This window comes from Mixophyes fleayi, chromosome 3 (assembly GCF_038048845.1).
Source record: "Mixophyes fleayi isolate aMixFle1 chromosome 3, aMixFle1.hap1, whole genome shotgun sequence".
Classification (NCBI taxonomy): Eukaryota; Metazoa; Chordata; class Amphibia; order Anura; family Limnodynastidae; genus Mixophyes; species Mixophyes fleayi.
Window position 1 is genome coordinate 213,058,030 of NC_134404.1, and position 15,498 is coordinate 213,073,527.

Here is a 15,498-nt window from a genome sequence, read left to right on the forward strand (position 1 = left end):
CCCTCCCCCACATATCCGAGTGAAAACTGCCAAGTGGCAGGAAAACTTTCTGGCACCTTGTCCGTTTGTTTCTGGCAAAGATCCAATCCCCCCTCCCCCAAACACTCAAGGGACAACTGCCCAGTGGCAGGCAAGCGTGGGGGCTCCATTAATTCTTTGCTTATGGGGAATCCTCTGTCCCCCTCCCAAACCACATGTGGGTGCCCCTGTAAGTATGTTTGTGTGCATCTCCCCTCCCCTGCTACCACATCCAACTGTTGCACTACTTCCCTCGCCTCTGGCGCATCGGGGTAGTGTGAATCCTCATTGGACACAGACTTGTCCTCCTGGCAGCAAAGCAAAGTGGATGGTCCAGTGCAGGCCTCTGGTATTGGGTCCTGGATTCCCAGATTTGGAGCTGGAGTGCGATGCATCAAAGCTGGTGGGGCTGGTGAATCTTGCTGTACTGGTGCCCTCTCAGACACCCACTCAGTCAACATCTCCTCATCTGCCAATTCTGCATAGGGGAAGGCATAAGTGTAATTTTCCCAGGGCCCCATGGTAGTGGCCTCTGACATGACAATTCCTTTATCCTCTCCCATTAATTCTGTCCTACAGTCTGTAAACATGATTTCTGCTGAGATCATATGTTGCGCAAGTTTATGATTCTCTTCTGTCACAATTGGGTAAAGCTGTACATCACTTGCCCCGGAGAGCACACATGCGGTATCCTGCGTTACTTCATTAAACAAATTCTTTTCAGGCACAACAGGGATGGATAACTGGTCTTTTCTGTAATTCTGTTCTACCTCAGACACAGTCTCAGGTTCCAATAACACTGGCAAATTATCAGAAGATGCTACTACATGGTACTTACTTGGTAGCTCTTTTCCATCCAAGTCACCAAATGGGAGAATTTCTCCTAATCCTTTCTGAGTAGTCAGAGGTACAACATCCTCACCAAGCAGTTCTTCTCCAGTCTCCCCCAAGATAGTAGCTTGGGCAACTGTATTTAATCCACTGGGATGGACCTCCCCCTGATTAACAGACTGAGCAGCCATCTTTTTAGAGTGTGATAAAAGATATTCCAATTGGCATTTTTCAGTATTCACTCGATAACACTGATCCTGCCACATTTCAGTGTCCGTAAATCCTTGCCGCCATACCTCATCCTCTGCTTCTTCAAAACTCTGTTGCAGACATTGCATTTGTTCCCAGAGAGGTATGTGGGGACCTAAAGTGAGCATCCATTTTCTATAAACACTAAAGGCATTGATGGGATTCTCCTGATCTTTTAACAAACGTTTCAGGATATCCATGTGTGTGCTGTACAGGTAAGGTACACCCCGGATCTGGCATTCCACTATCAGCTCCTCCATACTCATTGTCTCTAGTGGATCTGTAGAATCTGCTAATGGGACAGATTCTATTAATACATTTGCAGGGGATTCATCAGGCATGTCCCTGTGCTGTAATAGTCCATTTACGTCTTGTTTGTACTGCTGATTATTGTTGTATCTGGATTCTCCCTTGGCCAGATTCTGCATAGTACAAATAACTTCATGTGTAAAATCATCCCATGCTGGTTCATCCTGAAAATTACAGGCACTTGCTTCCTCTTTCAACATTAGGAACACATCCAACAGGTTCTCCAATTTCTCCTGTAGACTGGCTCCTTCCCACATAATAATCTTTGGGCACTCCTCATCCCAATAATCCAAAATGTGCTGCATTGTGGTGGGGTGGTGCAACACATCCATATCCCCATCCTGCAGACACTCCCACAGTCCTTCATCCCAGTACACCTTTCTCCTGGTTGTACTGGACTGCTTCATCCCTTCCTTTGGGAACTTTTTCAACACTGGGCTGTGATCTGCTCTCTTGTTCCTAGAGCTCACACCCATTTTAATTCCAGGGATCACCTCACTGTGATTTCCTCTCTTTGAGACACGGTTCCATCTTCCGCTCTCCTCTGGCGGGGTGCGCTTCCCCTTATCAAATCGGCACTTAGGCGGCATCTTCCCTCGCCTAAAGCCCACAGCGCTTTTCGTGACACTTTCTACCTTAAAGCCTTTAGGAGTAAGTTCAGGATAATGTGGTAACTGGTTTCTAGTGCTAACTGCTTTGCAGAGCCCTGGAATGTATCACGATACAGTTCCCCTGCAGCTCTACCCAGAGAAGACCTGGGACTGAGTGACCCCACTGCTTGCCACCAAAAATGTGAAGATACCGGGTTTATCTGGCCCAGTGCTACCCAGTACCTTCTAGGATTCGTATGGTCACTCAGGCAAAATGCAGTTATAAAAATACAACAGTATATTTATTGTCATACAAACAACACTAGAATATTATGTACACACAGTAAATAAATGCCAGGCAGATTTACCACATCATCTGTCCCTTACCCCAATAACTTAAGGAGATATTGTCACCTGCTGTCCAGACTTCATGACCCATGGATCCCTCTCAGCTGCATATATATACTCGAGTTAGAAAACGACAATTCAAAACTCCATTTTGCACCTTCCTCAATGAAATCCAAGCATGAACACCCCTCCCCCCTGGAGTTGTTCCTTATATATCACAGGTCTAATTTCCACAGTCTTTCCCCTCCCTGGGCAAACCCCTGCGTCTATTCTACTTCCCCATTGGCCAGTGCAGGACTAGGGGGTTTGGACAGGGCAGTGGAGATGAGATATCCTTTCACAGAAGCCCCCTGCTGGGATGCAGACAGAACGTCTGGACTAGTCCTAAGGAGAACAATTGATGCTTAATTGGCTTCCCCTACTTCCAAGGATAAGGTAGCAGTGAGCCCCTCCTAAAATTAACCCTTTACACTACTTTGTGATGTCACAGGGTCCCCAGCTGTTCCATGCTTCCTGTAGAAAAAGGAGGGGGGAGAATGAGTGCAGCTCAAGCCCTCTCACCTGTATCCTAGACACCACCTGATCTTAACCCATAACCCTCCTGGCTTCAGTTTAAGGACAATGAATAACATTACTTCAAGTCATCAATATATAATACACAATATACATATTTAAATTGAATTACAATGTCCCCTTAACCACATGTTATTGGACAATGCAGCTATAGTCTGGTGAGCTGGGGAAACAAAAGAAGGCTATAAAAAGTATTTGCTATAATCACATATCACACTCGTTTTGTCACAGTGGATGGGAGGGAGAGGAGCGCACAGTGTAATGATTAACCTCATCAACATGTCTGTGTGCCCTTGCTCAGCTCCAACACCTCTAATGACAGACCAACCTCCAACTGAGGCACATGAAAAGCGACCAAGAAGAAACAAGTATTTGAGTATAGAGTGGAAATGTGCCACTTGTTACTCCAGATTTGAAGTACATAGACAGATGTATTGCGTTGTGTATGGCAATGATGCACCAGACATGATAAGATGCATATACGCACAATAAGTAGACAAAACTTGTGGTTTAATTAAACAAAAATGCAGTTTGATAATTCACATCACATTAATGCATTGCACTTGAATTATTTTTTTTTTTGTTATTGAGAGACATACAGATGTAAATGCACTAAGAATTGTACCTGTCTTGCAGATTCTAACAGAAGTTGGATTTAAGAGACAGTTAATGCTTACTCCTAAGCAAGGTAATAATTAAAGTATGGTTTGCTAAACATATCCTAGGAGACCATGAAGCCACTCCAGTGATAGATAAAGGCCACAGAAGGCTCCTGTGCAGGAACAGTGCTCCCTATTCTAAAGACAGATCTTCTCTGTGCTGAGCTCCTCTTCTCTCTAACCCTCATGAACTTCCTTTTTAAAATGATCTTCTCTACCTTTCAATCATTCTGCATCTGCCAGCAAGTGCAATGTTCCCAATTCTTTCGTCCTTTGCTCCTCACATCCAATATATCTCCAAATCCTGTTACTTGTGGCTAAGAAACATCTCGAGTATAAACACAATGTAACACAAGAGGGCCTGATTCATGTACACTCAATTCTGTTTTAAAAAGAATTGAGTGTTATTCTGACCGTATTCAAATTGAAGCAGCCTCTAGATGTGATTATGTCAGTAAGTACATTCTGCAAGAATGGTATTTGCCTTATGTAGACAGACAGAAGGGATTGCAGTATATGCACAAGCGTATGTGCAATATAAGGTCACATCAGAACCCAAACAAATGCATTTAAATTAGAAAAGAACAAATCTTAACATTATAATCATTAATAAAAATATGGATGTCATTTTTTTTAAAACTAAATACATAAATCAAAATGCAATAACTTAAGGACATTTTAGAACCCCTTTTTTTTTTTTTTTTATTGTTTAGTACATTCTATACTCTTATCTGAATATACTCCAGCTTTGCCCATCCTTTTCAGTTTTCCATATAAGGTCCAGCCTAACAACAATCCATGGGCTCCCTGAACCACAGAGCTCCACATAGGTGGTATGTCTGGTCCTGGGCCAATCAGTCCTTTTGTTTTTATTTTTTTACTTGCACTTATTGAACTGGTCACATCTATGATCTATTTGGTTACTATGTATTACAGTAATTTTTTGCTACTTTGTCTGCAGTATCAGTGACAAAGTAATTATTTTTCTGTTCTTTTCTCACCATATTTATTTTTTTTTTATTTTTTTTTTAAACACACTCTCCTGGACTCAGTTCAGTTGAGTAAGTGTAGAAACAATCCTGAATGTGTTAAAAATTATAGCATGTATACATTTTAAAGTGATTATTTTACATTATGTATAACTAAATTGCTCTTGAATCATTTTTTTTAAATTGTTTTTTTTTCCTTTGCCCATCTTATAAGAATCTAACACCAAAAAGCACAATCTGCCGTTTGGAAGACCAACCGTTTTGCATAACAGCAGTTACTGCATCTTGTACCATTACAAGTATGTGAGTGGGTACAGCTACAACATTAATATGCCTCTGTGGAATTCATATACAATTGGAAGAAATGTAAGTCTTGGCACATTTCACAGGAAAGTCTTTTGAACAGCAAATATTTGATGAATACTGTTAGTACTAAATAAATATATGTGGCAAATATACTAGGTCTCGCAGTAAAACACATTTGTTTCGATCCAACATTAATTCATAGGTAATCTATTTAAAATAAATCATTGGGATAAATGCATCAACTGTGAGGTTTTTGTCACGTTTAAAAAGTAGAGATGTTGCCTATAGCAACCGCTGAGATTCTAGTGATCATTAATTTAGTACATTCTACAAAATGAAAGCTAGAATCTGATTGGTTGCTATAGGTAACATCTCCACTTTTTCAAACCCGCAGTAAACTCGCAGCTTGATTCATTTACCCCATTATCTGTCAAATTGTTCAAGTTAAAAATTAATGTTTGAACATTATATTAGAAGATAAAAATAAACACTGTGATTTTGTTTTAATAAAACATTTTGAGTTTGTTTATAAATCTATACATGAGCTGACTCATGGGGAGCAGTCTTCATATATACAAGAAAAGTAGACTCGGTCTACATACTATAGCTGTAAGTTGACCACGCATGGGTGGTTCTTGTCATTTTTGAATCTCTGGTCTTTAAATCCTTTTCCACCAAATAAAGCATACGTCATACAATCACATTTTAAAATACTTGATTGTGTGGCTATCCAATCATTTATTTTGAGTTCACCTCCTAAAACACTTGTAAACAAAAAAGCAAAATTGAGTAAAACGAAAACCCTCATGTTTGTAGCTGTAAACGGTAAATTACTGTAATATGAGTGCCAAAAATGAAATTTTCTGTGTATATGTATATTTTTAACTTCTAAAAGATTATTAACTATATTTAAAAAAAATTATATATATATATACAAGCTAACCCGTGCATGATACTCATGCATTCTAGTAAAATCAAGCTACTTAAGGTGTTAAAAAGGTTCTTGTCATGCATTTGGGCCATAGCCCAGGCCTCAACCACCAACCACTCCCCACTGTCACCCCTGGCAACCACCAACCACTCCCAACTGTCACTTCTCCTTCAAGAAATATATATATATTTTTTTGAAAACTTTATAAACACTTTTAACAATTAACAAATTAAAAACATCTTAGTGTGTGTGGAAAAAAAATTCAGAAAGGGCTGAAATTTGGTATACTAAGAATTTAGTAGGTCAGTGTATAACTCCGCCCAGCAGGTGGCGCTGCAGCTTGGTTTTATTTTTTCCACACACAGAGAGACTAACACACGCCACTAGACATTTATATTATAGATATATATTATATTATATTGGCACATAATGACATGCACGAATTGAACAATTCACAAACTAACAAACACATGACTGACTGACCAAAACTACTTGCTATGCGTCTAGATTTTGCTAAAAGTCGGAGGGCAATTTATAATATGGCAGTTTTGAAAGTGCAATCTTTCTAGCGGTTTTCTATCCGTTCACCCTTACATACATTTGCGTTTTCAAAACCTCCAAAATAACCACAGAAAAATCAATTTTCACTAACCGTAGCTTGATACATTTACTTAAATGTTTTTCAAGGAAAGGGCCTGTTCTGTCCAATAGATCACAACTCTTTACTAATGTAATTTTTGACAACACCAGGAATGTAAATATGGAGTTCTAAAAAAAAACCACCCAATTAGGACACGAATGAATGAGGAAATGATGGCTTCCTGCTGGTACGACTTTTATGTTACAATGCCATTTATAATTATGATAACACATGTGTTTTTGCAAGTTTGGACTTTCTACTGAGATGTTTCTTATGTTTTCTAATGTTTATTAGGAATTTGTCTCTGCTTCTATGGAAAATAATTCTTCCTGTTTATTTGTGGATGTTCGAATCCCACCCAGCCAAAGTCAAAATTGTCAATTTTATCATGATCACCCATCTCTGAAATTTGGATTCCTCTTTCCTCCAAGTAACTATACTATTATTGATCTTTATTAAGACCTATGCAAATGTGAACTCTAATCACCGTTTCAGTTCTAGTGAAGTGGCAGAGCTGTTTGAATAATACATTGAAACTTTTATATACATTTACAGAAAGTTATATTTCTGTGTTTTAACTAAACATACATTAAGTAGTATAAAATAACATCACTTATTTGCATTCTTTAAAAAAACAAACCATTGGCACAATCTGTATATGAAATTATAGGAGAAAGCTGTCAAAGGTGGTTTTAGAACAGATCTCCTATTTTTTAATGATTCGCCTGGTCTGCTAAAGGCAAATTGCCATGTAAATATTCACTTTCTCAAACCTTAAAAAAAAAAAAAGAAAATCACTATGTATCTCACATTCACAGAAACCATTGATTTCTGCAGTGATGTCAATGGCACTCAAAATTCAACTAGTATGTTCACGAAGAGAAAGTTTATAAATAGTTTTATTGAAATGCACTCCATTTATCCAGGTGGCAGCTCTTTATCAGATGTCCCTGTATGTCCCACCAGGAATATAAAATCCAAAAGAAGAAAGAAAAAAAGGCGCCACCTAGTGCTGTATTGCAATCTTTTATAGTTTCATCTCCAGAGAATATCACATACCATAAACATAATAAAATTGTGCTCCTGCCTGATGATGACATAGAAATAGTAAAAAAGAAACACAATATTGTTTTTTTCATTGAAACACTACTCGTGCCCTATACACACTTATATTTTGAATAGTTCCACAATAGTTCTCTTTTTTTTCTCACATTTCTTTATATTCTTCCGTATATCTTTACACCAGAATCTGATATGCACATTCTGGTATGTAAGAATTTTATATATCACCATAAAACATAAATCTCTCCAAATTCGTGATCCACCAGTGAATAATATAAATATAGGTTTACTACGTACCAACACTTATTCAAAAGTACATCTCATAAGCCCAGGGGGTAAATATATTAATTTCCGAATTTTCCTACTCACCACTATTTGGCGAATTTGCAGTAAAAAGTTAAAGCGGCAATGGTTTTAAAGGCATTGTTTTTCCTTTAAAGCCATTGCTGCTTTAAATTTTGCAAACTCGCCGAATAGCAGTTATTTGAAAAAATCGGTAGTTAATATATTTACCCCCAGATCTCTTTACAGTCCGGGGGTAATGCATGAAACTGTGATTCTAGCAAATTGCCGATTTTTGGCAACTTTGCAGGGCAAATTTAAAACGGCAATGTGTTTTAAAAGCAAGTTTTAAGTTTGCCCGGCAAAGTCACAGAATATCGGCGCTTTGTTAGAATCACAGATTAATACATTTACCCCCCAGGAGTTTTCTCCAAAGAGTTATATAGCATGTATAATAACTCTATACGCAAACATATAAAAAAATATATAGTGTTTTACCCTTAACAATTATTTATTTCTATATTAAAAACTGCAAACATTGCACGTACATGAAAAACAATCTGAATAAGCATTTATCTGATCCTTCAAGATAACACATGATTTCACAGGAACAATATGAAGACTTCTGAAAGAGGGATAGATCTGCAGCGATATAAGGTAGTTTCCATTTCTCATAAATCAGGAGATCAAACTTCCATCTCGCTGCCCACAACCAATGTCACAGCATGAACTCATCCGCCTGGTTTTACGTGCTCCTCAACCTCTATTTCATAAACACAAACAGAGAACATACAAAATCCATACAGATAGAGCCCTGCTTAAAATCTATGAATGGCCACTGAGCTGTGAGAAAGCAATGCTAACCACTGTGCCACCATGCAGCTGAATCCACTTAATTTGTAGCACTAACTTGTCACAGTTGATGAAGCTTAAAAACACTGACTGAAAATGGTTGTGAATGTATCCTGAGATGACCATTTTCAATTGTTTGCTGCCTATACAAAAAAATATTTTATATGGTATGTACACAGACTCTTGCTTTGCATCCACATGGTGTTCAAATTAAAGTAATTTGAACAACTGTCAGAATACAGATAATTAATCTGTATAGTGATGTCCGTATACATGTCAGTACAGTACACAACAAAGATAAAATACATACATAGAGAGCTTCCTTTTTGTGTACTGGATACTATTCCAATCAAACATCTCACGATGTAACCAGTGGTCTAAACAATTCTGAAATAAAAAATGCTAAACATGGTGTGGTATATTCATAACAAAGTGAAGATAGTATAAAGGGAGAGAATTGTAGCATAAATCCTTCTGTGTCTTTAAAGTAAGGAAATGCACCCTCCAAACACCGGTGTCTTCACACTTCTTTACACCCCCTATGGATGTATGCTTACAAAATCCAGGTAGATAGCACACCTTAAAAGGAAGATGTTCCAAAGCTTTTCCCCGAAATCTCCTATGTCTCACAAAGGATATCCACACTCAAATAAAACAGATGGTAAAGAATCTAGCGCATTATCTTTTAATAAAATATCAGCATAAACATGAGGTATAACTCGTACCAGAGCATAGATGTAACAAGCGCGTAACAAAGTATAGCAAGATGAATGTTACCTATGATGTCCGCTCACTCCCATCCGCTCCTGCTTACGGTCAGTGCCTCCTAGGTTAAAACCAATGCGTTTCAACTTAAAACATAAGTCTTTATCAAGGTCTTTGATAAAGACTTATGTTTTAAGTTGAAACGCGTTGGTCGCGTACATCCATAGGGGTTGTAAACAAGTGTTTACAGAAGGATTTATGCTATAATTCTCTCCCTTTATACTATCTTCACTTCGTTATGAATATACCACACCATGTTTAGCATTTCTTATTTCAGAATTGTTTAGACCACTGGTTACATCGTGAGATGTTTGATTGGAATAGTATCCAGTACACAAAAAGGAAGCGCTCTATGTATGTATTTTATCTTTGTTGTCGAATCTTTAGAGTGTTGGTGGAAACTTTTATACATATTGGGCTGCAGACCGAGTGAAGTGCTTTTCTCTGCAAACTTTTCTATATTTGTAAACAGTACAGTACACAAATTAATACTTCTTATGCCCATGGTTTGACAAACATTGGGTTAAGGATCAGTGAGACATTGTATTAACTACACAGATCAATGCGTTCCATTCTGCACTTCAGTCTAAATTTACTGTAAGGAAAGTGCCTGTGTGTTTGAGCTCTGACTTAGCCAATTAAGGTAGATCACATTGGACAGCTAAACCAATGTGTTTTACCAGATGTAGAGGTTAGAATGAATATGACATTGCTTTTGTAATAATTGTTGAAACATATTTTTAGGCCTCAAAAGAACCTCTGAAAATTACACTTATTCAGGGCGTATGACCAGCAATATTGTTCCAATGTATCCAGCCTTCCAAGGTTAGTAATGCACCTTTGCTTGTTTAGTGTTTCCCTGATATTTTTTGTTGTTGTTGTTTTTGGGAGGTTTTTTTTGTTTGCTTTTTAACATGTATGTTGACTATCTGTTGAAATTTTATATTTTTATTTTGCCTTATTATTCAGTGTATTCTGAGCTTTCACATCTCTGAAGGATAATTATTGATGATTCTGTAGGGCGAAGTCTAGTGGCAGTTTGCATTGTGGGAAAATATTGAATGTTATTATGTGTATAGGCTGTGTTTGTGATATCAGGCACCAGTATCTGACTGTCTCCTCAAGTTTTTTACTAGTCACTAACTAAGGAAGGTAGAATAAGATATGAGCATGATGCAATTAATTATTAATATCCCAACCTGTGCTCCTTCAAACGGGCACTTAAAACCCACCTGTTCCTTAAAGCCTACAAACCATCCACCTAACCTCTCATCCACTCTTCTCGTTCTCCCTCTCTCCCCTGGCCCCTCTCTTCTCTCCCCCTGCTTCACTGGCTCCATTTCGTGCCTGTTTTTGTTTCACCCTCCCTTAAGATGTAAGCTCCTATGAGCAGGGCCCCCCCTCCCCTCCTGTCTCCATACCAGTTCTTCTGCTCTGTCTTTACTCCATATGTCTTCCTGGAGTTCCTGAAGCATTGGTACTTTGTGTTTATTTTTCTGTACTTTGTCACCCTGTTTTGTACTACTGTTTGTACTGTGTACGGCGCTGCGTAAACCTTGTGGCGCCCAACAAATTGATGATGATGATGATAATAAAATAATAATAATAATAATAATTAATATAGTGTTTCAGTGCGTATTTATACTTCCAGTAGAAGTAATGTCCATTAGTATATAAAGCAGTGTTTGTTATGCCTAATAATAATATGCCTGCAGTAGAATTCATTAATAAGCCACAGCAGAAGTAATGTTCAATAACGCCACAAGTAATCATGCCCAGTAATTTACCAGTAGCATCAATAATACCTGTTAATATTCCAGCAGTAGTATTAGTGCCCAGTATTACACCAACAGTAACAATAATGCTAAATATGTCACTTTCTCTAGTAATGCCCATTTAATATAGCAGCAGTAGCAATAATACATAGTAGTATACTAGCACTAAGCGTAATATGAATTAATGAGTCATCCGCAGTAGTAAAGACTAATAACACATTAGCAGTAACATAAATGGCCATTAAAAAGCTAATAGTAATGCCATTGCTACCCAATAATATGCCAGCTGCCGTAATGGTGCCCAGTGCTCAAATACTGTTCACTTCATTAAGGTAGGGGGTGAGGAGTATTAAAATGGATATATTTTCATGGTAATTTCAAGCGACACACGACTAGACCTCAGGGGTAGCACAGGAAAGCTACATGTGGCATGCAACCCGCCAGTTTGGCACCAGTTCTATAGCCTATGGTTAGTTGAAACTTTCATTTTTTTTTCTTTACTCTGCAGTCTGCTGTTTGACAATATATATAATCGTGTTAAATTATGTTTGTTTCAATGCTATGAAGTCTAAGCATATCTACATATACTAACAGCGCCTGGTGCATAGATTGCTGGAGTGAGCACTAATTGTGTTGATGGTGGGAACTGTGCTCAGTGTGGCAAAATGTAGAACTACCTCGCTTGACCTTTAACCCACTATGACTATCATTTTCTAAGAGAACAGGGCAAGGAATATAACTTGCCCTTTGGTGCTCTAGCATTTCAAATTCAACAATCATGTAATCCTTTCTTCAGAGGAATCCGTTTTCCTCCTAGAATACAACTCTTATTTATTTTGTAAATATTATTGAAGTTTTCAAATGAATTTATATTTTGTTTACTACTTTAGTGATTTGGAATTATTTCCACAACATCCTGTTGCTAAAATATGCTGAAGAAAAAAATGGCATCCATGTGGTCAGTGGTCCCATATTCGACAATGATTTTGATGGTCAATTTGACTCTCTGAAGCAAATTAAACAGTAAGCAATTATGTACTGTGCAACTTATTGTTGTTATTGTATATTTATACAGCGCTAATTGCATTCCACAGAGCTGTACAGTGAATATGTACTCATTCACATCAGTCCCTGCCCCATAGGAGTTTACAGTCTACTACACACACATACATATACTAGGGAACAAAAGAATATCTCCACCCAAAAATATACATTTAGTTCTGGGTGGAATTGAGCCAGGCTAAGAAAATATCATATACCATTACTCTCCCAATCCCACAATCCAGGTTGTCCTATGATGCCTGTAACAATCCAAGCCGGAGAAATGATCTACTGCTTACACAGTTACAGGGATAGTGGGACACACCACGTTGGGGTAAACGGGAAAGTGAGATTTTTTTTTCTCCCAAGATTCCATTTCCAAAAAATATGAAACTTTTGTGTGTAGTTATCCTGAAGTTAAGGTTCCCAGAATGAAGCACTCGGTTTTAGAATGTATACATTTGCAGTGTTCTTACTAGTCTACAAGTCTACCTGTAGGGATGGAGCGGAGTGCAGGTGTTGGAAAGGGGCAGGTTAGGAGACTTTTATTTATGGGTTAGAATTGTTTTTAACGGCAAATGATGGTAGTTGTGTTTATTTTATATGCATTAGTTATTAAATGTTAAAAAATATATCTACATTTTGTCCTATATCCCCTCCAGTTCCTTTTCCCAATTACCAACCATAACTTATGTCTATAACAAAGTCATGTTTTTGTTCACTTCAGTTTGTTAATGTTCTAACCATACTTCCCCACATATGACTTTGCTGAAAAACTTCATATACTGTTCTGACCCACTGTTGTATTGTTTTCATATGTTTTTCTGACCACTCAAAATAAAGTATAAAAAAATATACAATTTGTTTTGGTTTATACAATGCGTTCACTGTTCATTTTTTAACTTTGGTTGATATTTATCAATATAAAAGGATTTGTAATGGTCTGTTTTACCTGCAGAATGACAAAAGATTCCAATATCTACATTCCAACTCACTACTTTATTGTCCTGACAAGCTGTAAGAATTCATCGGAGACGCCTCTGCAGTGTTCTGGACCTCTTGAGGCCTTGTCCTTTATTGTACCACACAGGGCAGACAACAGTGAGAGTTGTGCTGTAAGTTTAACTTTATTTCCTTTTGGTGAGGTTACTGTATGTTACTATATGCACATACCATAATTTAACTGCAAGAAGTACAATATATGAGTTCTATAGGACATATAATTTCAGTTTAGTTAAAAAGCATTGGCTCCCTCTTCTGGTGAAAGAATGCATATTTAGTATTAAACCAATCTATGTCATAGAATATTTATGACTGGTGAAGCCATTTTAAACTGGTATTTGAACTTCATGATAGATCTTTGTGCATCCTAAGCATGTTGCTTACAGCAGTAATAGTTTTTAAAAGTAGATTAAAAATTATTTTTTAATGCATGATGTCACATGAAACTGCATTTCAGTAGTTTGCATAGGATATGGTTTTTGAGAAATGTTATCATATCCAGGGGACCAGGAAGCTAATCAAGTTAACAGTAAACCATAAAGGTATTTAGAAATGACAGTTTCTAATAGTAGGATAAGATTGTTTTGCAGGTAATGATCATGATCGAGGAGCAATAACTTAATCACTGGTTATCTGCAGCGACTTATGTTATTTATCTTCCCTTCCCTTCTCCTAATCATAAACTGTTCTGTATACTCATAACCATAAAATACCTTATTTTCTCAGAATCTCAACCTTCATTTCCCCTTATCCTGACTCCTCCCCTCTCAGATTAACACCAACTCCCCACATTAGCATACAGAAATATATTTACCTGGTAACAGCTTGTGCACATGATATAAAATTGTGTGAACTCACATAGTGCAAGTAATATACGCACTTCATGCACAGGTAAAATCTTAAGCAAAATGTATATGATGGGTTGATTTGTACTTCTATAAATTGATCTCCTTCCTCCCTCTATGCCAACAGTTCATAGACCATACTTGGCAATTTTTGGCAACTGTATTCTGGGAGAGGGGCGTGACTAGAGGGAGGGGGCGGGGCCCCGGCCGAACGCGGCATTTTGGTCAGATCCCCCTCCGCCCCCCCCCCCGGGGGCAAAAATGCCATTTTGTGACAGGGTGCGGGGCCAAAATGACGCGATTCACCGCAAATCGCGTCATTTAGGCTAGGCAAGTTCGGGATGCGGGAGAGTTGCCTGCTCTCCCGGGAGTCCGTAACACCGACCCGAATTTCGGGAGTCTCCCGGACATTCCATGAGAGTTGGCAAGTATGTTATAGACCATACCTGCAGAGGATTTATGTACTAATGTGCCAGGATTATGGTAATTTGCCAAAACAAGCTGCATCATGACCAATACACAAGACCATGAACATCGCTAAATATCCAATGCAATAAATTTTGAATATGTTTGCTGTCTCATATTCATCATCTACTGGCAGCTCCCATGATCCTCCATGGCGTTCTGTGGTTCAACTTCTTGGTAGGAAGGAAAGTAATTTTCCACTACTGAGGAAACGGGTAGATATAGTATTTGTTCATGAAGTTCTCATCTAACATATGAGTTTATGATTTGGCAAAACATTAAAAGCTTTTCTGTAAAAGTCTGCAAGTTTCAAGCAGATATTGTTTAAATGCAATCTAATTTGTATTATACACCTTTTTTGCATCCACAGGAAAATAAAGATAAAGAATCATTATGGATTAAAGAACTTCTACGGTTTCATACAGCCCGTGTGAGGGACATTGAACTCCTTACTGCACTCAGCTTCTTTCATAATACAAAATATTCTGTTTCTGAACTTTTGCAGGTCAAAACTTTTCTCCCTGATTATTTATGAATGTGGTGTGTCAAAGGACTGTATTTTGCAATACAGTACAGAACTACCTACAGTATGTTCCCAAACATTTCATAGTTTCTCTTTATGGGAGACATTAGGTTATTGCTATATGACCTATTGTGCTGCTCTGAGCTACATTAAAAGTGATCAGTCAAAATTACATTTTTTTTTCTTTCAGTCTCATATTCACGATTTGTATGCATTACATGGACATACAGTTCTGAAAAATTGTAAATGGTAGTCCTGGAAGCGAAACTATGCTATCTTTTAAAATGTCTACTGTTTATATTTTTATATTAAATATAAGTGTTTTTGCAATATAGAGGTGGTTCCATACAATAATATGTACAAAAAAAAAATTCCATGGCTTTCCAACAAATACTCCCTGCCCTCTTTGGTCAAACTGTTTCTTTCGTGATGGAGTCCTATAA

At 37.7% G+C, this 15,498-nt stretch overlaps 1 protein-coding gene across 1 annotated transcript in view; it reads left to right on the plus strand.

The window, feature by feature from the left end:
• ENPP1 (ectonucleotide pyrophosphatase/phosphodiesterase 1) overlaps nt 1-15,227 on the plus strand; it is a 91,284-nt gene extending 76,057 nt beyond the window's left edge. The window contains exons 19-25 of the mRNA XM_075203087.1: nt 3,555-3,606; nt 4,781-4,932; nt 6,738-6,873; nt 10,149-10,229; nt 12,070-12,202; nt 13,179-13,335; nt 14,903-15,227. Of these exons, the coding sequence (XP_075059188.1) occupies nt 3,555-3,606; nt 4,781-4,932; nt 6,738-6,873; nt 10,149-10,229; nt 12,070-12,202; nt 13,179-13,335; nt 14,903-15,067 (876 nt within the window). The 3' untranslated portion in view covers nt 15,068-15,227. The remainder of the gene's footprint in view (nt 1-3,554; nt 3,607-4,780; nt 4,933-6,737; nt 6,874-10,148; nt 10,230-12,069; nt 12,203-13,178; nt 13,336-14,902) is intronic.
• Nucleotides 15,228-15,498: the final 271 nt, after the last annotated feature.